At 42.2% G+C, this 23,475-nt stretch overlaps 3 protein-coding genes across 3 annotated transcripts; all 3 read left to right on the forward strand.

Moving 5' to 3' along the window:
- The first annotated feature begins 3,376 nt into the window (after positions 1-3,376).
- LOC107380074 (extracellular calcium-sensing receptor-like) lies at positions 3,377-7,192 on the forward strand. Its single transcript, XM_070543254.1, has 8 exons — positions 3,377-3,630; positions 3,910-4,204; positions 4,334-4,636; positions 4,715-5,057; positions 5,310-5,515; positions 5,593-5,814; positions 5,916-6,039; positions 6,112-7,192. The coding sequence occupies exons 1-8, from the start codon at positions 3,377-3,379 to the stop codon at positions 7,008-7,010; spliced, it is 2,646 nt and encodes an 881-aa protein (XP_070399355.1). The 3' UTR covers positions 7,011-7,192.
- A 4,909-nt stretch (positions 7,193-12,101) lies between these two features.
- On the forward strand, positions 12,102-15,796 carry LOC107380598 (extracellular calcium-sensing receptor-like). The gene is made up of 8 exons (XM_015951899.3): positions 12,102-12,223; positions 12,630-12,924; positions 13,018-13,307; positions 13,442-13,737; positions 14,044-14,249; positions 14,353-14,574; positions 14,699-14,822; positions 14,898-15,796. The coding sequence occupies exons 1-8, from the start codon at positions 12,117-12,119 to the stop codon at positions 15,794-15,796; spliced, it is 2,439 nt and encodes an 812-aa protein (XP_015807385.2). The 5' UTR covers positions 12,102-12,116.
- A 1,761-nt stretch (positions 15,797-17,557) lies between these two features.
- LOC107380597 (extracellular calcium-sensing receptor-like) lies at positions 17,558-21,420 on the forward strand. Its single transcript, XM_070543829.1, has 8 exons — positions 17,558-17,655; positions 18,016-18,310; positions 18,396-18,685; positions 18,961-19,247; positions 19,734-19,939; positions 20,018-20,239; positions 20,320-20,443; positions 20,522-21,420. Exons 1-8 carry the CDS (start codon positions 17,642-17,644, stop codon positions 21,418-21,420), a joined length of 2,337 nt encoding a protein of 778 aa, XP_070399930.1. The 5' UTR covers positions 17,558-17,641.
- Positions 21,421-23,475: the final 2,055 nt, after the last annotated feature.

Raw genomic sequence — 23,475 nt, forward strand, 5'->3', positions numbered from 1 at the left:
CCCCTATCCTCCGCCATCCAGATACTACGGTGCCCTTTGTGGCCGAAGTCGATGCCTCGGCCGTCGGTGCCGGTGCCATCCTGTCCCAAGGCGGGCCCGACGACAGACTCCATCCCTGCGCCTACTTCTCTAGGAAGTTTTCCACCACCCAGCAGAAGTATGGCATGGGTGATCGTGAACTGCTGACCATAAAATGGGCGCTGGAGGAATGGAGACAGTGGCTTCTAGGCACCACCCAGCCTTTCACTATCTGGACGGACCACCAGAATCTGACTCACATCCGATCCACCAAGCAGCACAATCCTTACCAGGCCCGCTGGGCCCTCTTCTTCGAGACCTATGAGTTCCATCTCACCTACCGCCCTGGAACAAAGAACCAGAAGGCTGATGCCCTCTCCCGCCAGTTCACACACTCAACGCCGACATCCGAGCCCGCACCAATTCTCCCAGAGCACCGTTTCCTGGCCCACCTGAGCCGGCCATTGGAGGAGGCTATCCAGAACGCCCTCCAGGACGACCCCACACCTCCAGAGACCCCCGCAGGTCGTCTCCATGTCCCTACATCCTGTCGCAGCGAGGAACTCTCCTGGGCCCACTTGTCACGCCTGTCTGGCCACGCGGGGTTCTCTCGAACTCTGAAGTTCCTCCAACGAGCACTCTGGTGGCCATGCATGGCAAGGGATGTTAAGGAATACACTAGCGCCTGTGACATCTGCACCCACTCCAAGACACCCAGCCAGGCCCCTGTTGGTGTCCTCAGACCTCTTCTGGTGCCCAGCCGTCCCTGGTCCCACGTGGGCCTGGATTTCGTCACAGGACTCCCGCCGGTCAAGAACCTCAAAACAGTTCTCACGGTCACAGACCGGTTTTCTAAAGCTGTCCACTTCATCGCCCTTCCGGGTCTCCCTTCGGCCCGATGCACGGCAGAACTGTTCCTGGAGAACGTGGTGCGCCTCCACGGCTTCCCTGTCGATGTGGTCTCCGAACGGGGTCCCCAGTTTACGGCCCGATTCTGGAAAGCTTTTTGCCACCTGATGGGAGCATCGGTCAGCCTATCCTCAGGCTCTCACCCGCAGACCAATGGTCAGAGGAGCGGGTTAACCAACAGCTGGGTCGGTACCTCCGGTGCTTTGTCTCGGCCCAACCCTTGCAATGGCCTAAATACCTCCTCTGGGCAGAGTTGCCCCAAAATCTTCACACCTCCTCAACCACACAAATGTCCCCTTTTGAGGTCTGCTATGGCTACCAGCCCCCGGTCGTTGCCCACCAGGAGTCCGAAGTCGCTGTACCTGCAGCGCAATCCCTAGTGAGGCGCTGCAAGAACGCCTGGATCAAAGCACAAGGTTCCATCACCCAAGCTAACGCCCGTTACGCTCACTAACATCTCAGCCGACACCATCCTGGTCCCTCCTATGTTCCTGGGGATAAGGTCTGGGTGTCCACCACGGACCTCCGCTTCTGTGCCGGATCCAAGAAGCTCGCTCCCCAGTTCCTCGGGCCTTACAATATACAGAAGGTCATCAACCCAGTCTCGTACCGGCTGCAGATGCTGGTGAGTCTCCGCATTCATCCCACCTTCCACACCTCCCGGCTCAAGCCCTATGTGGAATCCTCCCTCCTTCCGCCTCCGGCTCCGGCACCTCCGCCTGCCCGCTTCGTCGATGGTGAGCCCATCTACACCGTCCGACGCGTCCTGTACGCTCGTCGCAGAGGTTGGGGATGGCAGTACCTCGTAGACTGGGCGGACTACGGCCCTGAGGAACGCTCCTGGGAACTGGCCCACACCATCTTGGACCCTACCCTCATCTCTGACTTCTGGGACCGCCGGGGCCACCCTGGGACTTCAGGAGCCATCCCTGGATGGGGGGGTCCTGTCAGAACCCAAGTCCCCAAACCAGCCTCTCCCAGCTTGCCAATCTCCACCATGGACCACAAGTCGCAGCATGCTCCTCGCGGGGATTCCCTCCACGTCACACCTACATCACTAACCGCGACTATACACGGAAGTCGCCTCCCCAGCTCACCACTCAGTCATCGTTTCTTCAGATCGATGATCAGAGTTTCCAATCAACCGATCCATCTTACGAACTATCTGCTCACAGTAAGTGCTCTTACTTACTTCTGGAAAACCCAGCATCTCCGTGTCACTTCATTGACGCATCTAGCGCTCGGGGATTCCTAGATTAAACCGTGAGCTGGCGTTTCACCGACGCTATCACTTCCGCATCTGTGAAACTACGCTCTCTACAAGCTCAACTCCCATATCCAGCCGGCCAGTCTGACAGTAGGTAGATTTATCCCACTACACGTTTGTACCTGTATAAAGCAATCATTTATCAGCATGTAGTATTTACATTGTTAATACAATTCAGATCATCTTCAAAACTCCGTCCCATGCCCACGGACATATCTAAGCATTTTGGGGGCCAAGGCAAAATAGACCCCTGCCAGGTATTTAAGTTGAAGTACTATCTGTTTTCATATTAGACTTTTTATATTTGCAATAAAGTCCAAAAGTGAAGAATTTATGTTATTTATTGATTGTTCAAGCTACCTCACAGAAGTGATCTGTTGTTAAAAATTAAAAGTCAAAATAAGGAACATTCTGGAACTGTTTCTTCCTTTTCTTTCTTTTGTTTTTTAATGTATTGAAAGTATCGGATCGGGACTCGGTATCGGCTGATTCTCAAAATCAAATGACTCGGACTCGGAATCGAGGGCAAACAACCTGATCGGGACATCCCTAGCTGAAAACTTGTTCAAGCAGGCTTTTTTGAACTCCTGTTCATCCACCGTTTCCTCTCATGCAGATTTTTGTATAATTTATATATATATCCTTTTATTTAACTATTGTTTATTCATGAATTTTTTTCTCCTTTTAATTTTTTGATAGTGCTCATGAAGCGGCTTGAATTTTTTTTATCTTAAGATGCGTTGTTCAAAAACACCTTCTCACCCCTGTTCTAAAAATGGTCATATGTTGTTGGTATTTTTTGTAGTGTTTTCTTTTTCCCCTATTACTGAGGGAAAGTACAACGGTCCAATAATATTACTAACTGAAAAAATGACCAAATGGTAACTGGGAAAATTGCAAAACCCAAACCTTAATGTGGAGAGTAGTCAAGGCAAAAATAAAACTTTTCAAACACGCTTTTGGTTGTCTGTCTTTGTTAAATTGTCAGGAAACAGGCAAAAACATGCAACAGAAATGAAGAATCAATAAACAATGAATCACCATATAGTTAGGCCTTCTTCCTGATGGGCAACAGAAGGTATATAAACCAATAAAAACCCACACACCAATCTACACTCTTGAGGAATGGAGGTCAGAACTGCTCGCATTTGTCTGAGATTAGCTGTGAGTTTGTTGATACTGATGCCAATTTTTGCTGTGGGTTGGTCTCTGGATGGTTTGAAAAAAAACACCGAACCTACGGAGGCACTGAGTAGAGCTGGTGTCAGTGTGGAGGCTTCATTGTCTAACAAATGTGCTTTACAAGCTGTCCCTCGACTGCCTAAATTCTCATCAGATGGGGACTTTGTTATTGGAGGCATTATCTCTTTCCATTACAAACTGCAGACAGCTGAATTTTCTTATATGAACAAACCGGAGTCGGCGAGATGTGAGAGGTGAGCAACAGAAACACATGGAAAAGATTTGTTCAACAGAAAAATGACAATTTACTGTACCGTAAATGTTGTGATGGTAAAATAAATAAATAAATAAATCATACAAAAAAATGTATTTTTAAAGACATGAGATGTTCATGTATTTTTTAACCATGTTTAAATGTTAAGGTCAGTTGCTAACTTCCTCACGAGCAGATATGTTTGCAACATTTTTTGTTTTTGATTTATTAGTAGCTCTTTTTTAAATATAAATTTTAATATTTCACCGATTTTGTTCAGCCTGCTTCCCAGAGAACTGCGCTTCTCTCGTGGAATGATATTTGCCGTCAAGGAGATAAACAACAGCACAGAGCTGCTGCCAGGCATCAAACTTGGATATCAGATTTATGATTCATGTGGTTCTGTACCTGGAGCCATGCAAGCTGCATTTCAGCTATCAAATGGTCAGGACCCGGTGTTTTACAAAGGCAGCAATTGTTTACAATCTGGGGCGGTGGTGGCTGTTGTTGGAGAGTCTGGATCCACACCTTCGATCAGCATTTCACGCATCATCGGGTCCTTAAATATTCCTCAAGTAAATTTTTAAGACGAAAATGATTTTTTTCACATTTTAAATTTGTGTAAATTCTAAACAATTCCTTGTCAATTTTCAGTTCTACTTTTTTATCATCAAAAGTTCTTTGTGCTATATTTCTTTTTCTAGATCAGCTTCTTTGCCACCTGTTCCTGTCTGTCAGACAAGCAGCAGTTCCCGACCTTTTTCAGAACAGCTCCCAGTGACCAGTTCCAGGCTGATGCACTGGCCAAACTGGTGAAACACTTTGGATGGACTTGGATAGGTGCTGTCCGCTCAGACTCAGATTATGGGAATTATGGGATGGCATCTTTTCTTGCTGCAGCACAGAGAGAGGGAATCTGTGTGGAATATTCTGTATCCTTATTGAGGATTGACTCACATAGCAAGATCCAGAGAGTTGCTGATGTTATTCGCAGGTTTGAATCAACCTAATGATCTTCATTTTTTTATGATTTTTTTTGTGTGTAAATTGCAAAACAAATTTTTGAGATTTGAAACACTCTTTTGATTTTCATGTTCTTTCAATGTTACTCCACTTTTTACTGTGTCTCCAGATCAACAGCGATAGTTATTGTTGCATTTATAGACTCTACAGATATGACTGTTCTGTTAAAAGAGCTGGCTCTGGACCCCCCGCCACCTCGCCAGTGGATAGGAAGTGAGTCCTGGATATCTGACCCTTACTTGATGGGCTTCAGTTTTTGTGCAGGAGCCATCGGAGTTGCCATTCAGAAATCTGTCATCCCAGGTTTTAGAGATTTCCTACTGGACCTATCCTTCTCCGAAGTAGCATCCTCCGATGTACTTACTGAACTATGGGAGGACGCATTCAACTGCACACTGACAAAAAGTAGGAGGATCTGATGCATGTTTGCATTGTTTGTAAGGTTGTTGCCTTCGCTATAACATGATCCATTTGCTCTTGAAATAAATAAAACATAAAAACATTAAAAAATGCTCGATACTCATTTTGATAACTCAGCTTGGGTTTCCACACAGTGTTGTGACACAGATGAAAAAAATAATTGCACATTTTGTTAAAATGGTATGAAGCTCCAGCAATTTGTAATTAACACTAACATCCCCATGTGTCTGCTTTAAGGTCCAGAATCAAATAAGAGAGTGTGTGATGGAACTGAAAACATAAAAACTCTGAAAAATCCGTACACTGAAACATCTCAACTAAGAGGTACGAACATGATATACAAAGCTGTTTATGCAATAGCTCATGCTATTCACAATGCAGTCTGCAAAGAAACAAACTTCACCACAAAGTGTGACAAAAACTTCCCTCTAGAGCCAAAACAGGTAATTCCAATTAGAAAATAAACCTTAAGGTACTCAAAGTCTTTTTGAATGTGAACATTTTCCTGCCTTTTTTTCAGGTTTTATCCAAGTTAAAGACAGTCAACTTTACCCGGAATGGTTATCCTGTGTCATTTGATGCTAACGGGGATTCTGTAGCTTTTTATGAGCTGGTCAACTGGCAGAAGAGTGAGAGTGGAGCTATTGAACCGGTTACAGTAGGGTACTATGATGCATCACTGCCTAAAGGACAGGAGTTTCATATCAACAGGAACATAACCTGGATTAAGGATGGGACACAAGTAAAAAGTTACAATCATGAAATTTTGCATGTGTAACGTGTAGCATATGCTATGAAAAAATAAAATGATTCATTTGGTTACTTTTTGTGTCTCTTTGATAGGTCCCAGTATCAGTGTGTTCTGAGAGTTGTCCTCCAGGAACTCATAAAGTCCTGCAGAAAGGAAAACCCATCTGCTGCTATGATTGTATACCATGTCCTGAAGGAGAGATTAGTAACACAACAGGTACATTTACATTTTCAATGCAGTTTTATATTTTTTTTCGCTACTAATGAGTTGCTTTGATAAATCTTGCAGATTCTCCAGACTGTTTCCCGTGTCCCAGTGAATTGTGGCCTAATGCACAAAGAGACGCTTGTTTCCACAAACCTGTGGAGTTTCTTTCCTATGATGAAGTCCTGGCAATCATCCTGGCTGCATTCTCTGTTAGTGGGGCCTGTCTGGCCATCATAACAGCAGCTATTTTCTTTCATCACAGAACAACTCCAATTGTCAGAGCAAACAACTCTGAGCTGAGCTTCCTGCTGCTCTTCTCTCTGACTCTGTGTTTCTTATGTTCATTAACTTTCATCGGAGCTCCCTCTGATTGGTCCTGCATGCTGCGACACACAGCGTTTGGCATCATCTTTGTTCTCTGTATCTCCTGTGTTCTTGGCAAAACTGTAGTGGTTTTAATGGCCTTTAAAGCTACACTTCCAGGTAGTAATGTCATGAAATGGTTTGGGCCTCCACAACAAAGAATGACTGTGGTCTGTTTTACAATTGTTCAAGTACTGATATGTACAATTTGGTTGTTACTCAGCCCTCCATACCCAATGAAGAATCTGAGCACATACAAGGAGAAGATCATCCTGGAATGTGCATTAGGTTCTGCTGTTGGGTTCTGGGCTGTGCTCGGGTACATTGGCCTGCTGGCTGTTTTCTGCTTTGTGTTAGCTGTTCTAGCTCGGAAACTACCTGATAATTTTAATGAAGCCAAGCTGATAACCTTCAGCATGCTGATATTCTGTGCAGTGTGGCTCACCTTCATCCCAGCATATGTCAGCTCTCCTGGAAAATTTACTGTAGCTGTGGAGATATTTGCTATTCTGGCCTCCAGTTTTGGACTGATTCTGTGTATATTTGCTCCAAAGTGTTTCATCATCTTGTTTCAACCAGAAAGGAATTCCAAGAAAATTTTAATGAAGAAAAATTGAATGGATAATATCTTAAACTGAGCAAAACAATGGTAGCAACATTTTTCTTTTGTCTTAAATCTGAATTTATAACACAAATTTTTTTATATCAATTGTCTCATCTCTATACATTATTGCACACTTGCAATACAATGATTTTTTCCCTTATCAATGGGTGACTTTAATGAGTATTTGCTTTTACCTAATGGTAAGAAATAAAAATGTTGAATAAGTGCAGAGTATTTTCATTTTAGATACCATTCCATAGCATGTTTATTTATATAGCACATAAAACATCATGACAGCTGAGCAAAGTGCTTCACAAAAGAACAAGGATGCTCCATAAGGACTGACAACAATATCCATCATGATGACAACCTCTTCTTCTCTTGGCACTCACAAAGCACAATCGCTTCTGCTTTGCTCCCTTATCTTTTTTTCCCAAGGCTCTTTTGTCCTGTCTGCCTACAGAGCGCTTCTCTGCATTTCTTCTGGAAATCACTATTTCAGAAATGGATTTTATTAATTGGTCATTCAACGCGATTGATAAGATTTTTTCTACGATGAGAATGGAGGAGGGGGCTCCCACTTGCTCTCATGGGACACACGCAGTGGGATATATGCTCGATTCCTGGAAGGAGTGGAAGGTCGTCTGTCTCTCTCAGCTGTCCATTGAGGACGTCGAAGATATGTGGATATTTGGCCTGATGATCACTGGATTTCTTCTGATTGGAGTGGGAGGATATCTGGTTTTCCGGAAAATTGGGAAGACGGGAGCGATTGGAGGGTGACCCGCACCCAGGGAAAGCACCGTCCGGGCGGATACCTCACAGACTGGGATGTTACTCGAGGTGAATCGTAAGCTGGACAATGTCTTGGCTGCGTTACCGGTGTTAGTGCGCAAAATGGATGTCATCCCGGAGAGGGTGACCGGACGGTTTGGAGATGTTTAATAACCCGAATTGGCTTCACTGAAGGACTGGAAAGACCAGTTACAGACTGAAGGCAGAGGGGAAAATTATCTCTGCTTGACCCAAACACAGTCTTGTTATCCTAATCTGACGCCAAGGCAGCCTTGAAGCTGCTACCAACAACCCCCACGAAGGAAGGAATGCAGACAGATGCTGCAGACCCCCCCCCCCCCCCCCCCCCGCGCCCTTCCTACCGGAGTCTCATGTTGTGAATGTTAATGTTCGTGCTTATAGGTTGGGGTGGTTTTTTTTTGCATAGTACAGCTACGCCCTGTCGAGAGTAACTCTGGTATGCCTTTTTTCTCCCTCCCCCCAAACTTATCCTCATGCAATTCCTCTTTCATCTATTAAGGTAGCGCGACTCGTGTTGCGAATGACCGCAGTAACCAATTCTTGTCACGTGTCTTGCCCATGTATGTCTGATCTCTGAATTGTGTGTACTGAAACTCAATTTAATTTCTCTGTCTGTCTTGCACATGTGGTAGAACTGACAATAAAACGACTTTGACTTTGAACTTGATATGTTAAAAGAAACAGATCAAAGAAGAATATCTAAAACAACTAATAAGAAGGTTAAAAGTCGATAATGATAAGATGCCTAGTAAGGTGATTGTGCAGCAAAGCATAAACAAATAAAACACACAAATGGGACAGATCATAAAAGATGAAAAATTACAAGCTAAATTATAATTTATGATCAACTCAACAAAAATTTATATAGCACCTTACGGATATAGAATGTGCCACCTATATAGACATAAACAAATAAAAACAAACATAAAAGACACACACAAGAACACAAATAGTCAAGTCAATAAGAGCAGATAAAAGCTAACACACAAAGTTAAAACCCCTCATAGAAGTTGGTCTTGAGCCTTGTTTTAAAAACGGCCATGTAGGTAGAATCAACAGAAGCATGTTCCATAGCTTTGGTCTGGCCACCAAGAAAGTCCGACCCCCCCCCCCTTATCTTTAAATGAGATGTTGGGACTGAGAGCAGCAAATGGTTCTCTGAGCAGAGCATCCGAGCCAGGACTTATGGGCTCGACACATGGGAGGCGACATCGTTTCTCCTCCATTCATTTTCAATGAGACATGCGCGACAAAGCGATAATCGCGGGTCTCTCTCCTACTAAGCGAAACGCGAAAAACGTGAGTGTGAAATTTTGCACTTGTGCACGTGCTGTGCACGGACGACCCAGCGACGCAATCCCAGAAAGTTGAAACATTTTCAACTTTTCGTCGCTCGGACGAGGACCAATCAACGGAGGTTTCAGTCACTGACCAATGAGCGGACATAATGCTCCGCACATCTCCGAGCAAACATGGAGGAGAAGTTGATAATTATTATGTTTTATATAGTAAAATCAGAAGTAAGATTTCACATAACTCTAGCAGCACCTTGTGAAACATCATATCTACCGCATTATTAACTCTGAACCGCTTAAATAACCTTAATTCCCTCCAACGTGACACAGCCAAACAAAACAATGGAAGTTTCGATTTCGCCATGCAACAGAACACGTAGACGGCTTTGCCGCTGGCCGCTGCCGCGGATCGCCTCCCGTGTGACAGGTAATAAAAGCGACAGCGACAAATTTCGCTGATCGCGGTCATCTGTCGCCTCCCGTGTGTCGAGCCCATAACGGCTGTAATAAAGACGCCAAACAAGGCGGGGCCAACTCATTCAAAGTTTTAAAATCTAATGCTATTTTTTTAAAGAAATTCTAATGGTAGCCAATGTAGAGCTGCCAGAATCAGTGTCACATGCTCAAACATTCGCTTGCCCTCCAGCAATCTAGTGGCAGCATTTTGAACAAGTTGCAATCAAGCTAAAGTACCCTGACCTGCACCAAAAAGGATGGAGTTACAAAATTCCAGGCGTGCAGTAACAAATGCATGGATTACAGTGTCAAGATCACTTCTTGACTGGGATGGTTTTAGCTTGGACAAGCTTTGAAAATGATAGAACAACACACAATTCCATTTACGTGACTGTGAAAGCAAAGGGCATTATCAATCCTCACCCAAAGATATACTCAAGTGGGAACTGAAATCACTACAGTCCATCGTAGAGGCATCAGTGCAACCATATGGGCCAAACAACACTGCCTCCATTTTACTCTGGTTTAGACACAAAAAGTGGGCTTTGAGAACATACTTTAAACAGCTATTCACAGGGCCTGCTGCACATGTAAAGGGGAGTGAATTCCAGAGCTTGGGATCAGCAAATGAGAAAGCCTGCTCTCCACAAAATTTGTAATGCATTTTAACCCTCTGGAGGCAGGCGTTGCAGATTTGCAACGTTAAAACCTGCCTACCTGATTACGTGTTTCATGAGCATTTTTTAACTCAGAAGTATTCCTGAAGGGCTTAGTTGTTCGTTCTTTTACCAAAACAGATCCCCTCAACAGCTTGGTTGTGCCTAGAAATCCTATCCATAAAAGTCAGGAACAGAAGAAGTGATAAAGGGCAGCCTTGGCAGTGCCCAACTCTCACTGGAAACAAGCCCAACTTACTGGCGGCAATGCGGATGAACCGGCCATACAGGGAACTAACGGTGCTTTCACATCTGGGTCAGCATGGACCGGACTGGGTAGCTTTTACGTTGTTCACATCTAGGTGGTTGGTTGTTCAGTCCACAAACCAAGGCGGTCTGCTTCAGGCTGAACAGGTCCAACACACCCAATGCCAGCCAATTGGCCTGCTCCAATACACGCCTACCGTTAGGGGGAGCTTCCAATTGGTGGATAGAATCAACCAGCATGCACGGCTCTTTATCATTCTGGGTACTGTGAAGTAAACGTTGCCTCTGACTGAAGCTGCGGCAGCTCTCCGTCTCTCCTCACACACACACAAACACAAACACACACACACACACACACACACACACACACACACACACACACACACACACACACACACACACACACAGTGCTGTCATGCCCCGAGTTGCACGGCCATCATTTAAGGGAGACACCACGGATTTTCCACGTGCCTTTTGCACCGTCCACATGCTTGGAGATTTCCCCGTTGTGGAAAATTGTGTATGAACAAACCCTACCAGTATGGGACTGGGACCGATGCCACCCAGCCCGGTCCGTGCTGGCCCAGATGTGAAACTGCCATAACAGTCCCTCTTAAAGGGCCAGGGAACCCCATATTCTCGGAGTACCCCCACAGGGCCCACCAAGGGACAAGGTCGATCGCTTTCTCCAAATCCACAAAACACAAAATATTTGGCCAAATGTATTTGTTCCTCAGGTTCCAGACCAAGAAGCAGATTTTTGTTCATGTGCACAGCTGCAGCTGCTCTGACTTTACCTTCCCAAATCTCCATTGAAAAAGTGTCTGTTTTTCCACAGTTCAGAGCCCATAAGGACAGCTGTAGCTCAGGAGGTAGAGCCGGTTCTCCAGTAATCAAAAGGTTGCAGGTTCCATCCCGGCTCTGACCAGAGAATGCTGCTGTTGTGTCCTTAACCCGTCTTGCCTGCTGGTGGTGGTCAGAGGGACCGGTGGTGCCAGTGTTCAGCAGCCCAGGCCCCTTTGTCAGTGCTCTCCACGGCAGCTGTGGCTACATCGTAGCTCACCCCACCAGCTCGTGAATATGTGGGTGCACAGGTGAATGGCTGATTGAGTTGTGAAGCACTTTGGGGCGTTGTAGAACCTCAAGAAGACACTAGACAATAAAGGCCATTTACCATCTATAAAGCAGATCAAAATCAGTAAATTACAGAGAAAAATACTTTATCAAAAATACTAATTAGATGTTAGTTTTATAATGTAAAATCTCTCTTGTCTTTGCTGGTTAATGATTTACATAAAACTATAATACAATCAAAAATCCCTGGGTGAGGGTGTGTTTTTACTGGCAAATGATCATGTGATGTTTACCAGTGGAATACATAAACCAGCAAAAACACGCCTACATCCAGATATCAGCTGTTATAGAATGGAGGTCAGATCTGTCTTTGTTGGCTTGAAATTAGTAGTGAATTTATTGGAGGTGATCATGGTTGTTGTCTTGGGTGGATCTCTAGATATCCACAGACAAAGGATTCAGTACATAGAAGTTCTGACTGGTTCTGGAATCAGTACTGATACTTCATCAATCAAATGTAGCCTACAGGGTACCCCTCGTTTACCAGCATTTTTTATGGATGGAGATTTTTCTTTTGGAGGTGTTTTCTCTTTACATTACAAGATGCGCACAGTCGTTTATGACTACACCAGCAGGCCCGAGTCCCCAGTGTGCACAGGGAGGTAAATGGGAAAGGAGAAGTATAAATGGTTGGGATGTCATCCGTAAAAGTTCTTACTCATATTTTTTTTATTAGTAGGATTTTAATGGATTTATTTTCTAATTTTCTATTTGTTAACTACAAAGAATTTGTTTTATGTCTTGTGATGTATTGATGACTAATTTTGTGTTTAAACCAAAAACTTGTAAATGAATCACTTTTCATGTTTGACCTCTCATTTGAGGTCTCCAGTCGGTAATTAGATGTCCTTTTTAATGGGAACGTTTGGTTGAATGATGATTTAAGAAACAACATAGTTTGCTGCTCGGTTCTTTTCCCTTTTTACCTCATTTTTCATTATGTAATTGTTTAGATTTTTCTCTTCAATTTAAAGTAAGCGGGGCACTCACCGGATTATTTCTGTGCAGCTTTAACGCCCGGGGTTTGCGCTTCTCTCGTGCCATGGTCTTTGCCGTTGAAGAGATCAACAACAGCTCAGATCTGCTGCCAGGAATCAAACTTGGATATCAGATCTTTGACTCATGCGTGGCAGTGCCTGTGTCCACACACGTGGCCTTTCAGCTATCCAACGGTCAGGATCCTGTGTTTTACAAAGGAAGAAATTGCTCTCAATCTGGTATGTTGATGGCTGTTGTTGGAGACTCTGGATCCACACCATCCATCGGCCTGTCACGGATCATTGGGTCCTTCAACATTCCTCTTGTAAGCCGTCTGAATTGATTGCAAAATCTTGATTAAAGTAGTTGATTACTGTTCTTAACTATGTAAACGATATGTTTTATTATTTACTTACAGATCAGCTACTTTGCCACCTGTGCCTGCCTGTCAGATAAGCAGCAGTACCCAACTTTTTTCCGAACCATTCCCAGTGACCAGTTCCAGGCTGATGCACTGGCCAAGCTGGTGAAACACTTTGGCTGGACTTGGATAGGCGCTGTCCGCTCTGACTCAGATTATGGAAACTACGGCATGGCGACATTTCTTGCTGCTGCCCAGAGAGAGGGAATCTGTGTGGAATATTCTGAATCATTCTTCCGGACTGACACACGTAGCAAAATTCAGAAAATAGCTAATGTTATCCGCAGGTTACTGAAAAAATTTTTTTACACATTGTGGCAATTTTATAAGTTATGATATTTGCATACAATATAGATTTATTAATAAGAACAAATGAAAGTTTATTTGAACTATAAAGATTCACGGATGACTGTTTTTCCAGATCGACAGCTGTTGTTGTTGTGGCATTCACATCCTCTGGAGACATGAGTATTCTGTTGGAGGAGCTGGCTCAGGAGCCTCCACCACCCCGCCAGTGGATAGGAAGTGAGGCCTGGGTTACTGACCCATTTCTGATGAGCTACAGTTTCTGTGCAGGAGCCATCGGATTTGCCATTCAGAAAGCCGTCATCCCAGGTCTGAGAGAGTTCCTACTGGATCTCTCTCCCAGTAAAGTTGCCTCCTCCTCGGTGCTGACTGAGTTCTGGGAGGACACATTTAACTGTACATTAACAAAAAGTAAGAATCTTATTAAATAAAATATGAACATTTGTAATACAAAATAAATACTCATATTATTACCCACAATTCAGTGCAGCCACTAGCTACTGTGATTAAGTTAAACCCAAAAATTTACTCAGAGCATCAGGTTGATTTTTGTTAAAAGTGTCTGTGATTTTAGAATAATTATTATTTTAGTTTCCTATGTTATACTATACATGTAAATGTGTTATTCAGGCATTAATCTGCATTGACAGAAAGCTACTTGTTGATTGTGCAGCTAACATTTATTTTTCTCATTTGTTTTTTTTATCTTTCTTTTAGATAAGGATCCTAATAGGAGAGTGTGTGATGGCAATGAAAACTTAAAAACACTTCAAAACCCGTACTCTGACACATCTCAGTTAAGAGTCACTAACATGGTGTACAAGGCTGTTTATGCAGTAGCTCATGCTGTTCACAATGCTGTGTGCCAGGAAACTAATTTCACTGTTCAGTGTGACAAAAATATCAGACTGGAGTCCAAACAGGTCAGTGCAGACAAAAGCAAATCCCAGAGATTATGTAACACATTCAGTGAACTAAATCAGTGTTTACTGATCATTGTTTATTCTTCCACTTTTTTTCTTTTAGGTTTTCTCTGAAATGCAAAAAGTCAACTTTTCCCGTAACGGTTACCCTGTTTCATTTGATGCTAACGGAGATCCTGTAGCTTTTTATGAGCTGGTCAACTGGCAGAAGAGTGAGAGTGGAGTTATTGAGCTGGCAACAGTAGGGTACTATGATGCATCACTGCCTAAGGAGCAGCAGTTTCATATCATTAGGAACATACACTGGATGGATGGTGGTACACAAGTAATAAGCAATGGCTGAATTTTACTTTGATTATCCGTATTTTATTAGTTGCTGCAAAAAAGATTCAGCAAACAGGAAAATAAACAAATATGATTTACACATTTTCCTTATTTCTTTTTAACAGGTCCCAGCGTCAGTGTGCTCTGACAGTTGTCCCAGAGGAACTCATAAAGTGTTGCAGAAAGGAAAACCCATCTGCTGCTATGATTGTATACCATGTCCTGAAGGAGAGATTAGTAACACGACAGGTAAAATCCAGCATCTGGGATTATTTTTCAGTCAGTGTTATTTGTATAATAACTACTTTTGTCATTTATTTTCAGATTCTCCAGACTGTTTCCTGTGTCCCAGTGAATTGTGGCCTAATGCACAAAGAGACGCTTGTTTCCCCAAACCTGTGGAGTTTCTTTCCTATGATGAAGTCCTGGCAATCATCCTGGCTGCATTCTCTGTTAGTGGGGCCTGTCTGGCCATCATAACAGCAGCTATTTTCTTTCATCACAGAACAACTCCAATTGTCAGAGCCAACAACTCTGAGCTGAGCTTCCTGCTGCTCTTCTCTCTGACTCTGTGTTTCTTATGTTCATTAACTTTCATCGGAGCTCCCTCTGATTGGTCCTGCATGCTGCGACACACAGCGTTTGGTATCACCTTTGTTCTCTGTATCTCCTGTGTTCTTGGCAAAACTGTAGTGGTTTTAATGGCCTTTAAAGCTACACTTCCAGGTAGTAATGTCATGAAATGGTTTGGGCCTCCACAACAAAGATTGACTGTTTTGTCTCTTACTTTTATTCAAGTTCTTATCTGTACTGTGTGGTTGTTACTCAGCCCTCCATTCCCAGTGAAGAATCTGAGCACATACAAGGAGAAGATCATCCTGGAATGTGCATTAGGTTCTGCTGTTGGGTTCTGGGCTGTGCTCGGGTACATTGGCCTGCTGGCTGTTTTCTGCTTTGTGTTAGCTGTTCTAGCTCGGAAACTACCTGATAATTTTAATGAAGCCAAGCTGATAACCTTCAGCATGCTGATATTCTGTGCAGTGTGGCTCACCTTCATCCCAGCATATGTCAGCTCTCCTGGAAAATTTACTGTAGCTGTGGAGATATTTGCTATTCTGGCCTCCAGTTTTGGACTGATTCTGTGTATATTTGCTCCAAAGTGTTTCATCATCTTATTTCAGCCTGAGAAGAACTCCAAAAAACATTTGATGAACAAAAATTAACTCCAAATTCTCAGAGGTTGGAAAACAAGATGGCAGGGTGACCATAACACCATGTCAATTGATTTTAATTATATCACACATGTTTGTGGCAATTTTGTAATCCTCATAAACCAAATAAATAATTATAGCCAGCCATTTACAAATATTAAAGAGTGTATTCTTGATTTGTGTAATTTTAGAGTTTTTTATTTGAACATAATAAATTAATTGAGAGGGGACACTACAATGAATAGTGCTGAGTTATTTCTTGACATGTAAAATAATTCTATTTTCATAAGAGTTTTCTCTAATAGCACTTTGGGAAACTGAGAACGTAACCAGAAGCTCTCCAATACAGATTTGAATCTTCAAAGCCTTGATTCAAAACCAAATGATGATTTTATTTCCAGAATCCAGCCCTCCTCGAGTCTTATTTGAAATGTCATTCACAGTTTAAAAAAAAAAAAAAAAAAAGGTGAGGGATCAGACAAAGAGCAGCCCAAAGACCCCCATGTGAAAATCACGCTGTCAAATCAGACCGCTTTTCATCATCCCAGAGCTCATAGGGTTTAAATGACTTCAGTTTTGTCTTCAATAGATTTTAAGCTTCTCTCTAAACATCCTCCTGTAGACGTTAAAGTGTTTAAATATTGGGGATTTTGCCCGTAAAGCCTTGTGAAAGTGTCTGTTGTGGTTTGATAAAAGGACATATTTGTTTTGTTACACAGCCACTCGTGCATTCACACAAAGTTGAAAATAGATGTCAACAAAGATCCTCCTGTAGCTACACCTAACTGTGGCGTTTAGTGTGTTCATTTAAACTTCCCGTAGAGGGGATCAGTAAATACGTTTTTCCGCATAGGCTCCTGTAGAAGGAAACACGGCGACTAATACTGCGTCCCCCAGAAACGTAGACCCGCCATCACGCAAACCTGATTGTTATGATTATGTTACAAAGCTGCTAATATTTTCCAACTCCTGGGCATCGTTTTATTAATTCTCAACAACATTTTGATGGAGGTTTCCACATGGGAAAAACTGAACTTTTACTCTTTAAAGGTGCATTATGTAGAAATGAAAAAATAAATAAATAAATAAATAAAATTGAAATCCTGTGGTAAAGGTTGGTTACTGCAACCACTTTAGAAAACTCTGGAGCTTTTTGCCGGCCGTCGTCAAATTACAATAGCCGGCGCTGCAGTATTAGCTCACAGAAGACATGGCAACCCCACACTCACTGGTGGTAAACAGTAGTTACGTCCCTCCTTCTTTTGTTTTGAAAGAAGAAAAACTGACAGTCCCCACAGCCAGCTGGATATGAAATAGGTTTCAGTATAACCTTCTTTCCAAAATGACTGAAACATTAGAGTCTTTAGGGATTCTCTCACTGTAAAATTCTCATTGTATTTTTACATGCTACACCTTTAATCTAATAAAAATCAAATGGAAGGGAAAAAAAGATGATATTAAATATGGAGACCTTTAGAAAGCCAATAAATTATGTCATCAATACTTTGGTGTGGGCGTGTTTTTTCGATGAATGATCACATGATGTATGACAGGTAAGTTTTATAAACTGATTAAGCCTCACTCACATTCAGTCAAACAATGGAAGTGAGATCTGACTTAATTTGCTTGAAATTAGCTCTGAGTGTGTTAGGGCTGTTGACCGCTGTTTTAAGTGGTGCTTTTGGTTTGAATCAAAGGCTGGAGCCTACAGAGAATCCAACAAAATGTCGCCTGCAGGGTTCTCCTCGATTACCTGCGTTCTCAAAGGACGGAGACTTAATCATCGGAGGCGTTTTCGCTTTCCACCACAAACCATACACAGTGATTTATAACTACACCGCTGGGCCTGAGTCACCGATGTGCTCAGGGAGGTTAGTAGGAAGGGGGGGACTGGTTGAATCAAATTGTAGATGTATTTGATTGGAAATCGTGTCATACATTGATGTTGGCTGGGACTTAGAAAAAAATCTTGAATTACATGAAGAGTTTTTACAAAAGGGAGACATAGTTAAACACACATTTAATACACTGTTATTTCGCTTAAGAGAGAATAAAATGTGCTTTTATATGTAAAATAGCTAAATTGTACTTTGAAATGTTTGAGTTGTGGTGTGATTTCCAATTTAAATATATATTTTTTGCATCCACTTAATGTACAATTCATATTCTTGTTTTGCTTTTATTCATCTGTACTTAACTTTGTATTTGGCATTCTCTTTGATTCTGGGCAGCATTGTTAGTCGAGAACTTCGCTTCTCTCGCTCAATGGTCTTTGCTGTTGAGGAGATCAACAACAACTCAGAGCTGCTGCCTGGCATCAGACTTGGGTATCAGATCTATGACTCATGTGTCTCAGTGCCTGTGGTGACACACATTGCATTTCAACTGTCAAATGGACAGGACCCAGTCTTTTACAAAGGAAGCAATTGTTCCCAGTCTGGTGTGGTGCTGGCTGCTGTTGGTGATTCATCATCCACAACATCTATCTGCATGTCACGCATCATGGGGCCCTTCAACATCCCCTTGGTAAGTAGTCTAAAAGTGATCCTGACAATGATATTCCAAATATATTCCTACATATTTTTGTTTCCTTGTTTTCTTTATCATTTAGGTCAGCCACCTTGCCACATGTGCCTGTCTGTCAGACAAGCAGCAGCATCCTACTTTCTTCAGAACCATTCCCAGTGACCAGTTCCAGGCTGATGCACTGGCCAAGCTGGTGAAACACTTTGGCTGGACTTGGATAGGTGCTGTCCGCTCTGACTCAGATTATGGAAATTATGGGATGAAGTCTTTTCTGGCTGCAGCACAGAGAGAGGGAATCTGTGTGGAATATTCGGTCTCCTTCTATCGGACCGACCCCCGCAGCAAGATGCAGAGAGTAGCTGATGTCATCCGCAGGTTTATGCATCACTGATTTTAGTTGTACATCTTACAATGTGAATGTGAATTTGTGAAAATGTTCTGTAACGTGTTCAGGTAAAAGCAAGAATTCAGCTTTTGAACAAGATTTTTTATTGGCCAGGTAAATAATAAAAGAGTAAACAAATTTAAAAAACCAGCATTGATTCTAAGTACATTGAAAATCCTAATAAAAAGGGGAAAAAACTATTTAGAATACCAAAATGTGTTTTAAATAAAATAAATAAAGTTAAATAACTGCTTTGTTTGTACAGGTCAACAGCGATGGTTGTTGTGGCTTTTACATCCTCTGCAGACATAAGTATTCTGTTAGAAGAATTGGCTCTGCAGCCTCCACCACCTCGTCAGTGGATAGGAAGTGAGGGCTGGATTACTGACCCACAATTTAGTTCCTGCACAGGAGCCTTTGGAGTCTCTATTCAACAGTCTGTAATCCCAGGTCTACGAGAATTCCTACTGGATCTTTCTCCCTCTGAAGTAGCCGTCTCTTCAGTGCTTACTGAGTTCTGGGAGGATGCGTTCAACTGCACCTTGACAAAAGGTGAGAATGTGTCCACATTTAAATATTAAGTCAAACAAACCAATCTTGGTTCAGTGTTGCAATAAAATGACAGGTCGTATAGGTAAATGTGGAGTTTTGAGGAAATGCCAAATACAAGTGATGTTTCTCCAGCTGTAAATGGCTACATCTAGGAGCTAAAGGGTCGTAACAAAGGAGCTGGTTGCAACGTCTCTTCAAATTATCTCCATTCCTAAGCATTTTATTGTACTTTATTCCGAATCTTACCTAAAAGAAATTGCCATGATTTGAAATGTAAATAATGACCTTTTCCAAAGTACTACATGCAACACATAACACGATATTTTCACAGAAACTGTATTAACTGAAAACCTAATTTTAAAATGTATTTTTGTTTGCAATCAAATGACTTCAAAGTACTTGTGATCCTGATATATGAAACCAACACAGAGAAAAATATGTTTGACCGATAGATTATTCTGTTTCTGTCTTTTAATTCATCTTTAGTTGCTGATCCAAAAAAGAGAGCATGTGATGGAACTGAAGACATATATTCTCTCCAAAACCCGTACACCGACACGTCTCAGTTAAGAATCACTAACATGGTGTACAAGGCTGTTTATGCTATAGCTCATGCTATTCACAAAGCTGCGTGTCAGGAAACCAACCTCACCACTCAGTGTGACAGAAACATTCGACTAGACTCCAAGCAGGTCTGTCTGCAGGAACGTGATTTCAATACAACTTTCTAAACATTTGGTCTTGAGTTGGCTATTGCTTCTTTTCATTAGGTACTATCTAAGCTGATGAAAGTAAACTTCTCCCGTAATGGTTATCCTGTGTCATTTGATGCTAATGGAGATCCTGTAGCTTTTTATGAGCTGGTCAACTGGCAGAAGAGTGAGAGTGGAGTTATTGAGCTGGTAACAGTAGGGTACTATGATGCATCACTGCCTAAAGGACAGGAGTTTCACATCAACAGGAACATAACCTGGATGGATGGTAGCACACAGGTAAGTAGCCTGGTGTTGTGTATAAAAAAGATTTGATGAACAATTTAATAAAAAAAAATTGATTTTCATCCATCTAACAGGTCCCAGTATCAGTGTGCTCTGTGAGTTGTCCTCCAGGAACTCATAAAGTCCTGCAGAAAGGAAAACCCATCTGCTGCTATGATTGTATACCATGTCCTGAAGGAGAGATTAGTAACACAACAGGTAAAACGGAAATTTTTGGGTATTTTCAAAATGTTTTATCTCAGAGTTTAAATGTCTTTATGAATCTTTTATTTTCAGATTCTCCAGACTGTTTTCTGTGTCCCAGTGAATTGTGGCCTAATGCACAAAGAGACGCTTGTTTCCCCAAACCTGTGGAGTTTCTTTCCTATGATGAAGTCCTGGCAATCATCCTGGCTGCATTCTCTGTTAGTGGGGCCTGTCTGGCCATCATAACAGCAGCTATTTTCTTTCATCACAGGACAACTCCAATTGTCAGAGCCAACAACTCTGAGCTGAGCTTCCTGCTGCTCTTCTCTCTGACTCTGTGTTTCTTATGTTCATTAACTTTCATCGGAGCTCCCTCTGATTGGTCCTGCATGCTGCGACACACAGCGTTTGGTATCACCTTTGTTCTCTGTATCTCCTGTGTTCTTGGCAAAACTGTAGTGGTTTTAATGGCCTTTAAAGCTACACTTCCAGGTAGTAATGTCATGAAATGGTTTGGGCCTCTACAACAAAGACTGACTGTAGTGCTATTTACATTCATACAGGTAGGAATCTGTACTGTGTGGTTGTTACTCAGCCCTCCCTACCCAATGAAGAATGTGAGCACATACAAGGAGAAGATCATCCTGGAATGTGCATTAGGTTCTGCTGTTGGGTTCTGGGCTGTGCTCGGGTACATTGGCCTGCTGGCTGTTTTCTGCTTTGTGTTAGCTGTTCTAGCTCGGAAACTACCTGATAATTTTAATGAAGCCAAGCTGATAACCTTCAGCATGCTGATATTCTGTGCAGTGTGGCTCACCTTCATCCCAGCATATGTCAGCTCTCCTGGAAAATTGACTGTAGCTGTGGAGATATTTGCTATTCTGGCCTCCAGTTTTGGACTGATTCTGTGTATATTTGCTCCAAAGTGTTTCATCATCTTATTTCAGCCTGAGAAGAACTCTAAAAAACATTTGATGAACAAAAATTAACTGCAAATCTCAGAGGTTGGAAAACAAGATGGCAGGGTGACCATAACACCATGTCAATTGATTTTAATTATATCACACATGTTTGTGGCAATTTTGTAATCCTCATAAACCAAATAAATAATTATAGACAGCCATTTACAAATATTAAAGAATGTATTCTTGATTTGTGTCATTTTAGAGCTTTTGATTTGAACATAATAAAATTAATTGAGAGGGGACACTACAATGAATAGCGCTGAGTTATTTCTTGACATGTAAAATTATTCTATATTCATGAGAGTTTTCTCTAATAGCACTTTGGGAAACTGAGAATGTAATCAGAAGCTCTCCAATACAGATTTGAATCTTCAAAGCCTTGATTCAAAACCAAATGATGATTTTATTTCCAGAATCCAGCCCTCCTCGAGTCTTATTTGAAATGTCAATCACAGTAAAAAAAATAAATAAATAAAAAATAAAACAGCTGAGGGATCAGACTTAGGGGCCATTCCCATCTGTACCAGGTCGGCCCGGGCCGGGCAGCGTAGGTTGTTTACATATCTGGGTGGCCTGGTATTTTTCCGGGCCAACCAAGGCTCATTCTCAGCCCTCTTCTCGAGGGGGTCTGCTTCAGGCCGACCAGGGCCAACACACCCACTGCTGACAGCAAATACACACCTTCCATTAGAGCAAGCCTCTGATTGGTGGGTAGAATCAGCCCACATGGACTTAAGACAAGGATGTGTGGAATCAACCGGGCCAGGCTGGGGCCGACCCGGTACAGATGGGAATGGCCCAAAAGAGCAGCCCAAAGACCCCCATGTGAAAATCACACTGTCAAATCAGACCGCTTTTCATCATCCCAGAGCTCATATAGGATTTAAACAACTTCAGTTTTGTCTTCAATAGATTTTAAGCTTCTCTCTAAACATCCTCCTGTAGACGTTAAAGTGTTTATATATTGGGGATTTTGCCCGTAAAGCCTTGTGAAAGTGTCCGTTGTGTATTGATAAAAGGACATATTTGTTTTGTTACACAGCCACTCGTGCATTCACACAAAGTTGAAAATAGATGTCAACAAAGATCCTCCTGTAGCTACACCTAACCGTGGCGTTTAGTGTGTTCATTTAAACTTCCCGTAGAGGGGATCAGTAAATACGTTTTTCCGCATAGGCTCCTGTAGAAGGAAACACGGCGACTAATACTGCGTCCCCCAGAAACGTAGACCTGCCATCACGCAAACCTGATTATGATTATGTTACAAAGCTGCTAATATTTTCCAACTCCTGGGCATCGTTTTATTAATTTTCAACAACATTTTGATGGATGTTTCCACACGGGAAAAACTGAACTTTGTCTCTTTAAAAGGTGCATTATGTCTTACATACTTTAGACAGTAATTTGGGGATTTGAGATTATAGAAGTCAAATACCCTTGGTGGTGTTTGTAATTCTATTTTATTGAGCTTAAATTTTTGTTTGACCACAGATTTAATTTGGTGGTATTCTAAAAAGCTATTCTTATCCATTCCAAATTGGGAGACTATTCGGTTAGATGGGATGAAGTCCAATCCTTCATATATGTGTTCCAGGTATAGGATTCCTTTATTTTTCCAGTCTGGAAGGTTCATCATTTGGTTATTTTGCAAAATGTCAGGATTATTCCAGATAGGTGCGCGTCTGCATGGTACTAGTGAAGACTCTGTCATTTTTAGAAACTCCCACCATGCTGTCAGAGAGGTGCTGGTACTTTTGAAGCTTTCATGTTTTCTTATGCTTGAGTTAATAAATGGTAAGTCTGAAAGCTCTATCGTATTGCAAAGTGTCTGTTCTATATCTAACCAGGACTCATCTAGTGGGTTATCTTGCAACCATTTTGGTATATATTGCAGCCTGTTGGCTAAGAAATAATAATAAAAGTTGGGTAAATCCAGTCCTCCTCTGTCTTTGGTCTTTTGAAGCGATTTTAAGCTAATTCGTGGAGGTTTATCCTGCCAAAGGAATTTAGTAATTGAGGAGTCCAGAGATTTAAACCAGTCAGCTGATGGTTTGTTTGGGATCATCGAGAATAAGTAAT

This window comes from Nothobranchius furzeri, chromosome 13 (assembly GCF_043380555.1).
Source record: "Nothobranchius furzeri strain GRZ-AD chromosome 13, NfurGRZ-RIMD1, whole genome shotgun sequence".
NCBI classification, from domain to species: Eukaryota; Metazoa; Chordata; class Actinopteri; order Cyprinodontiformes; family Nothobranchiidae; genus Nothobranchius; species Nothobranchius furzeri.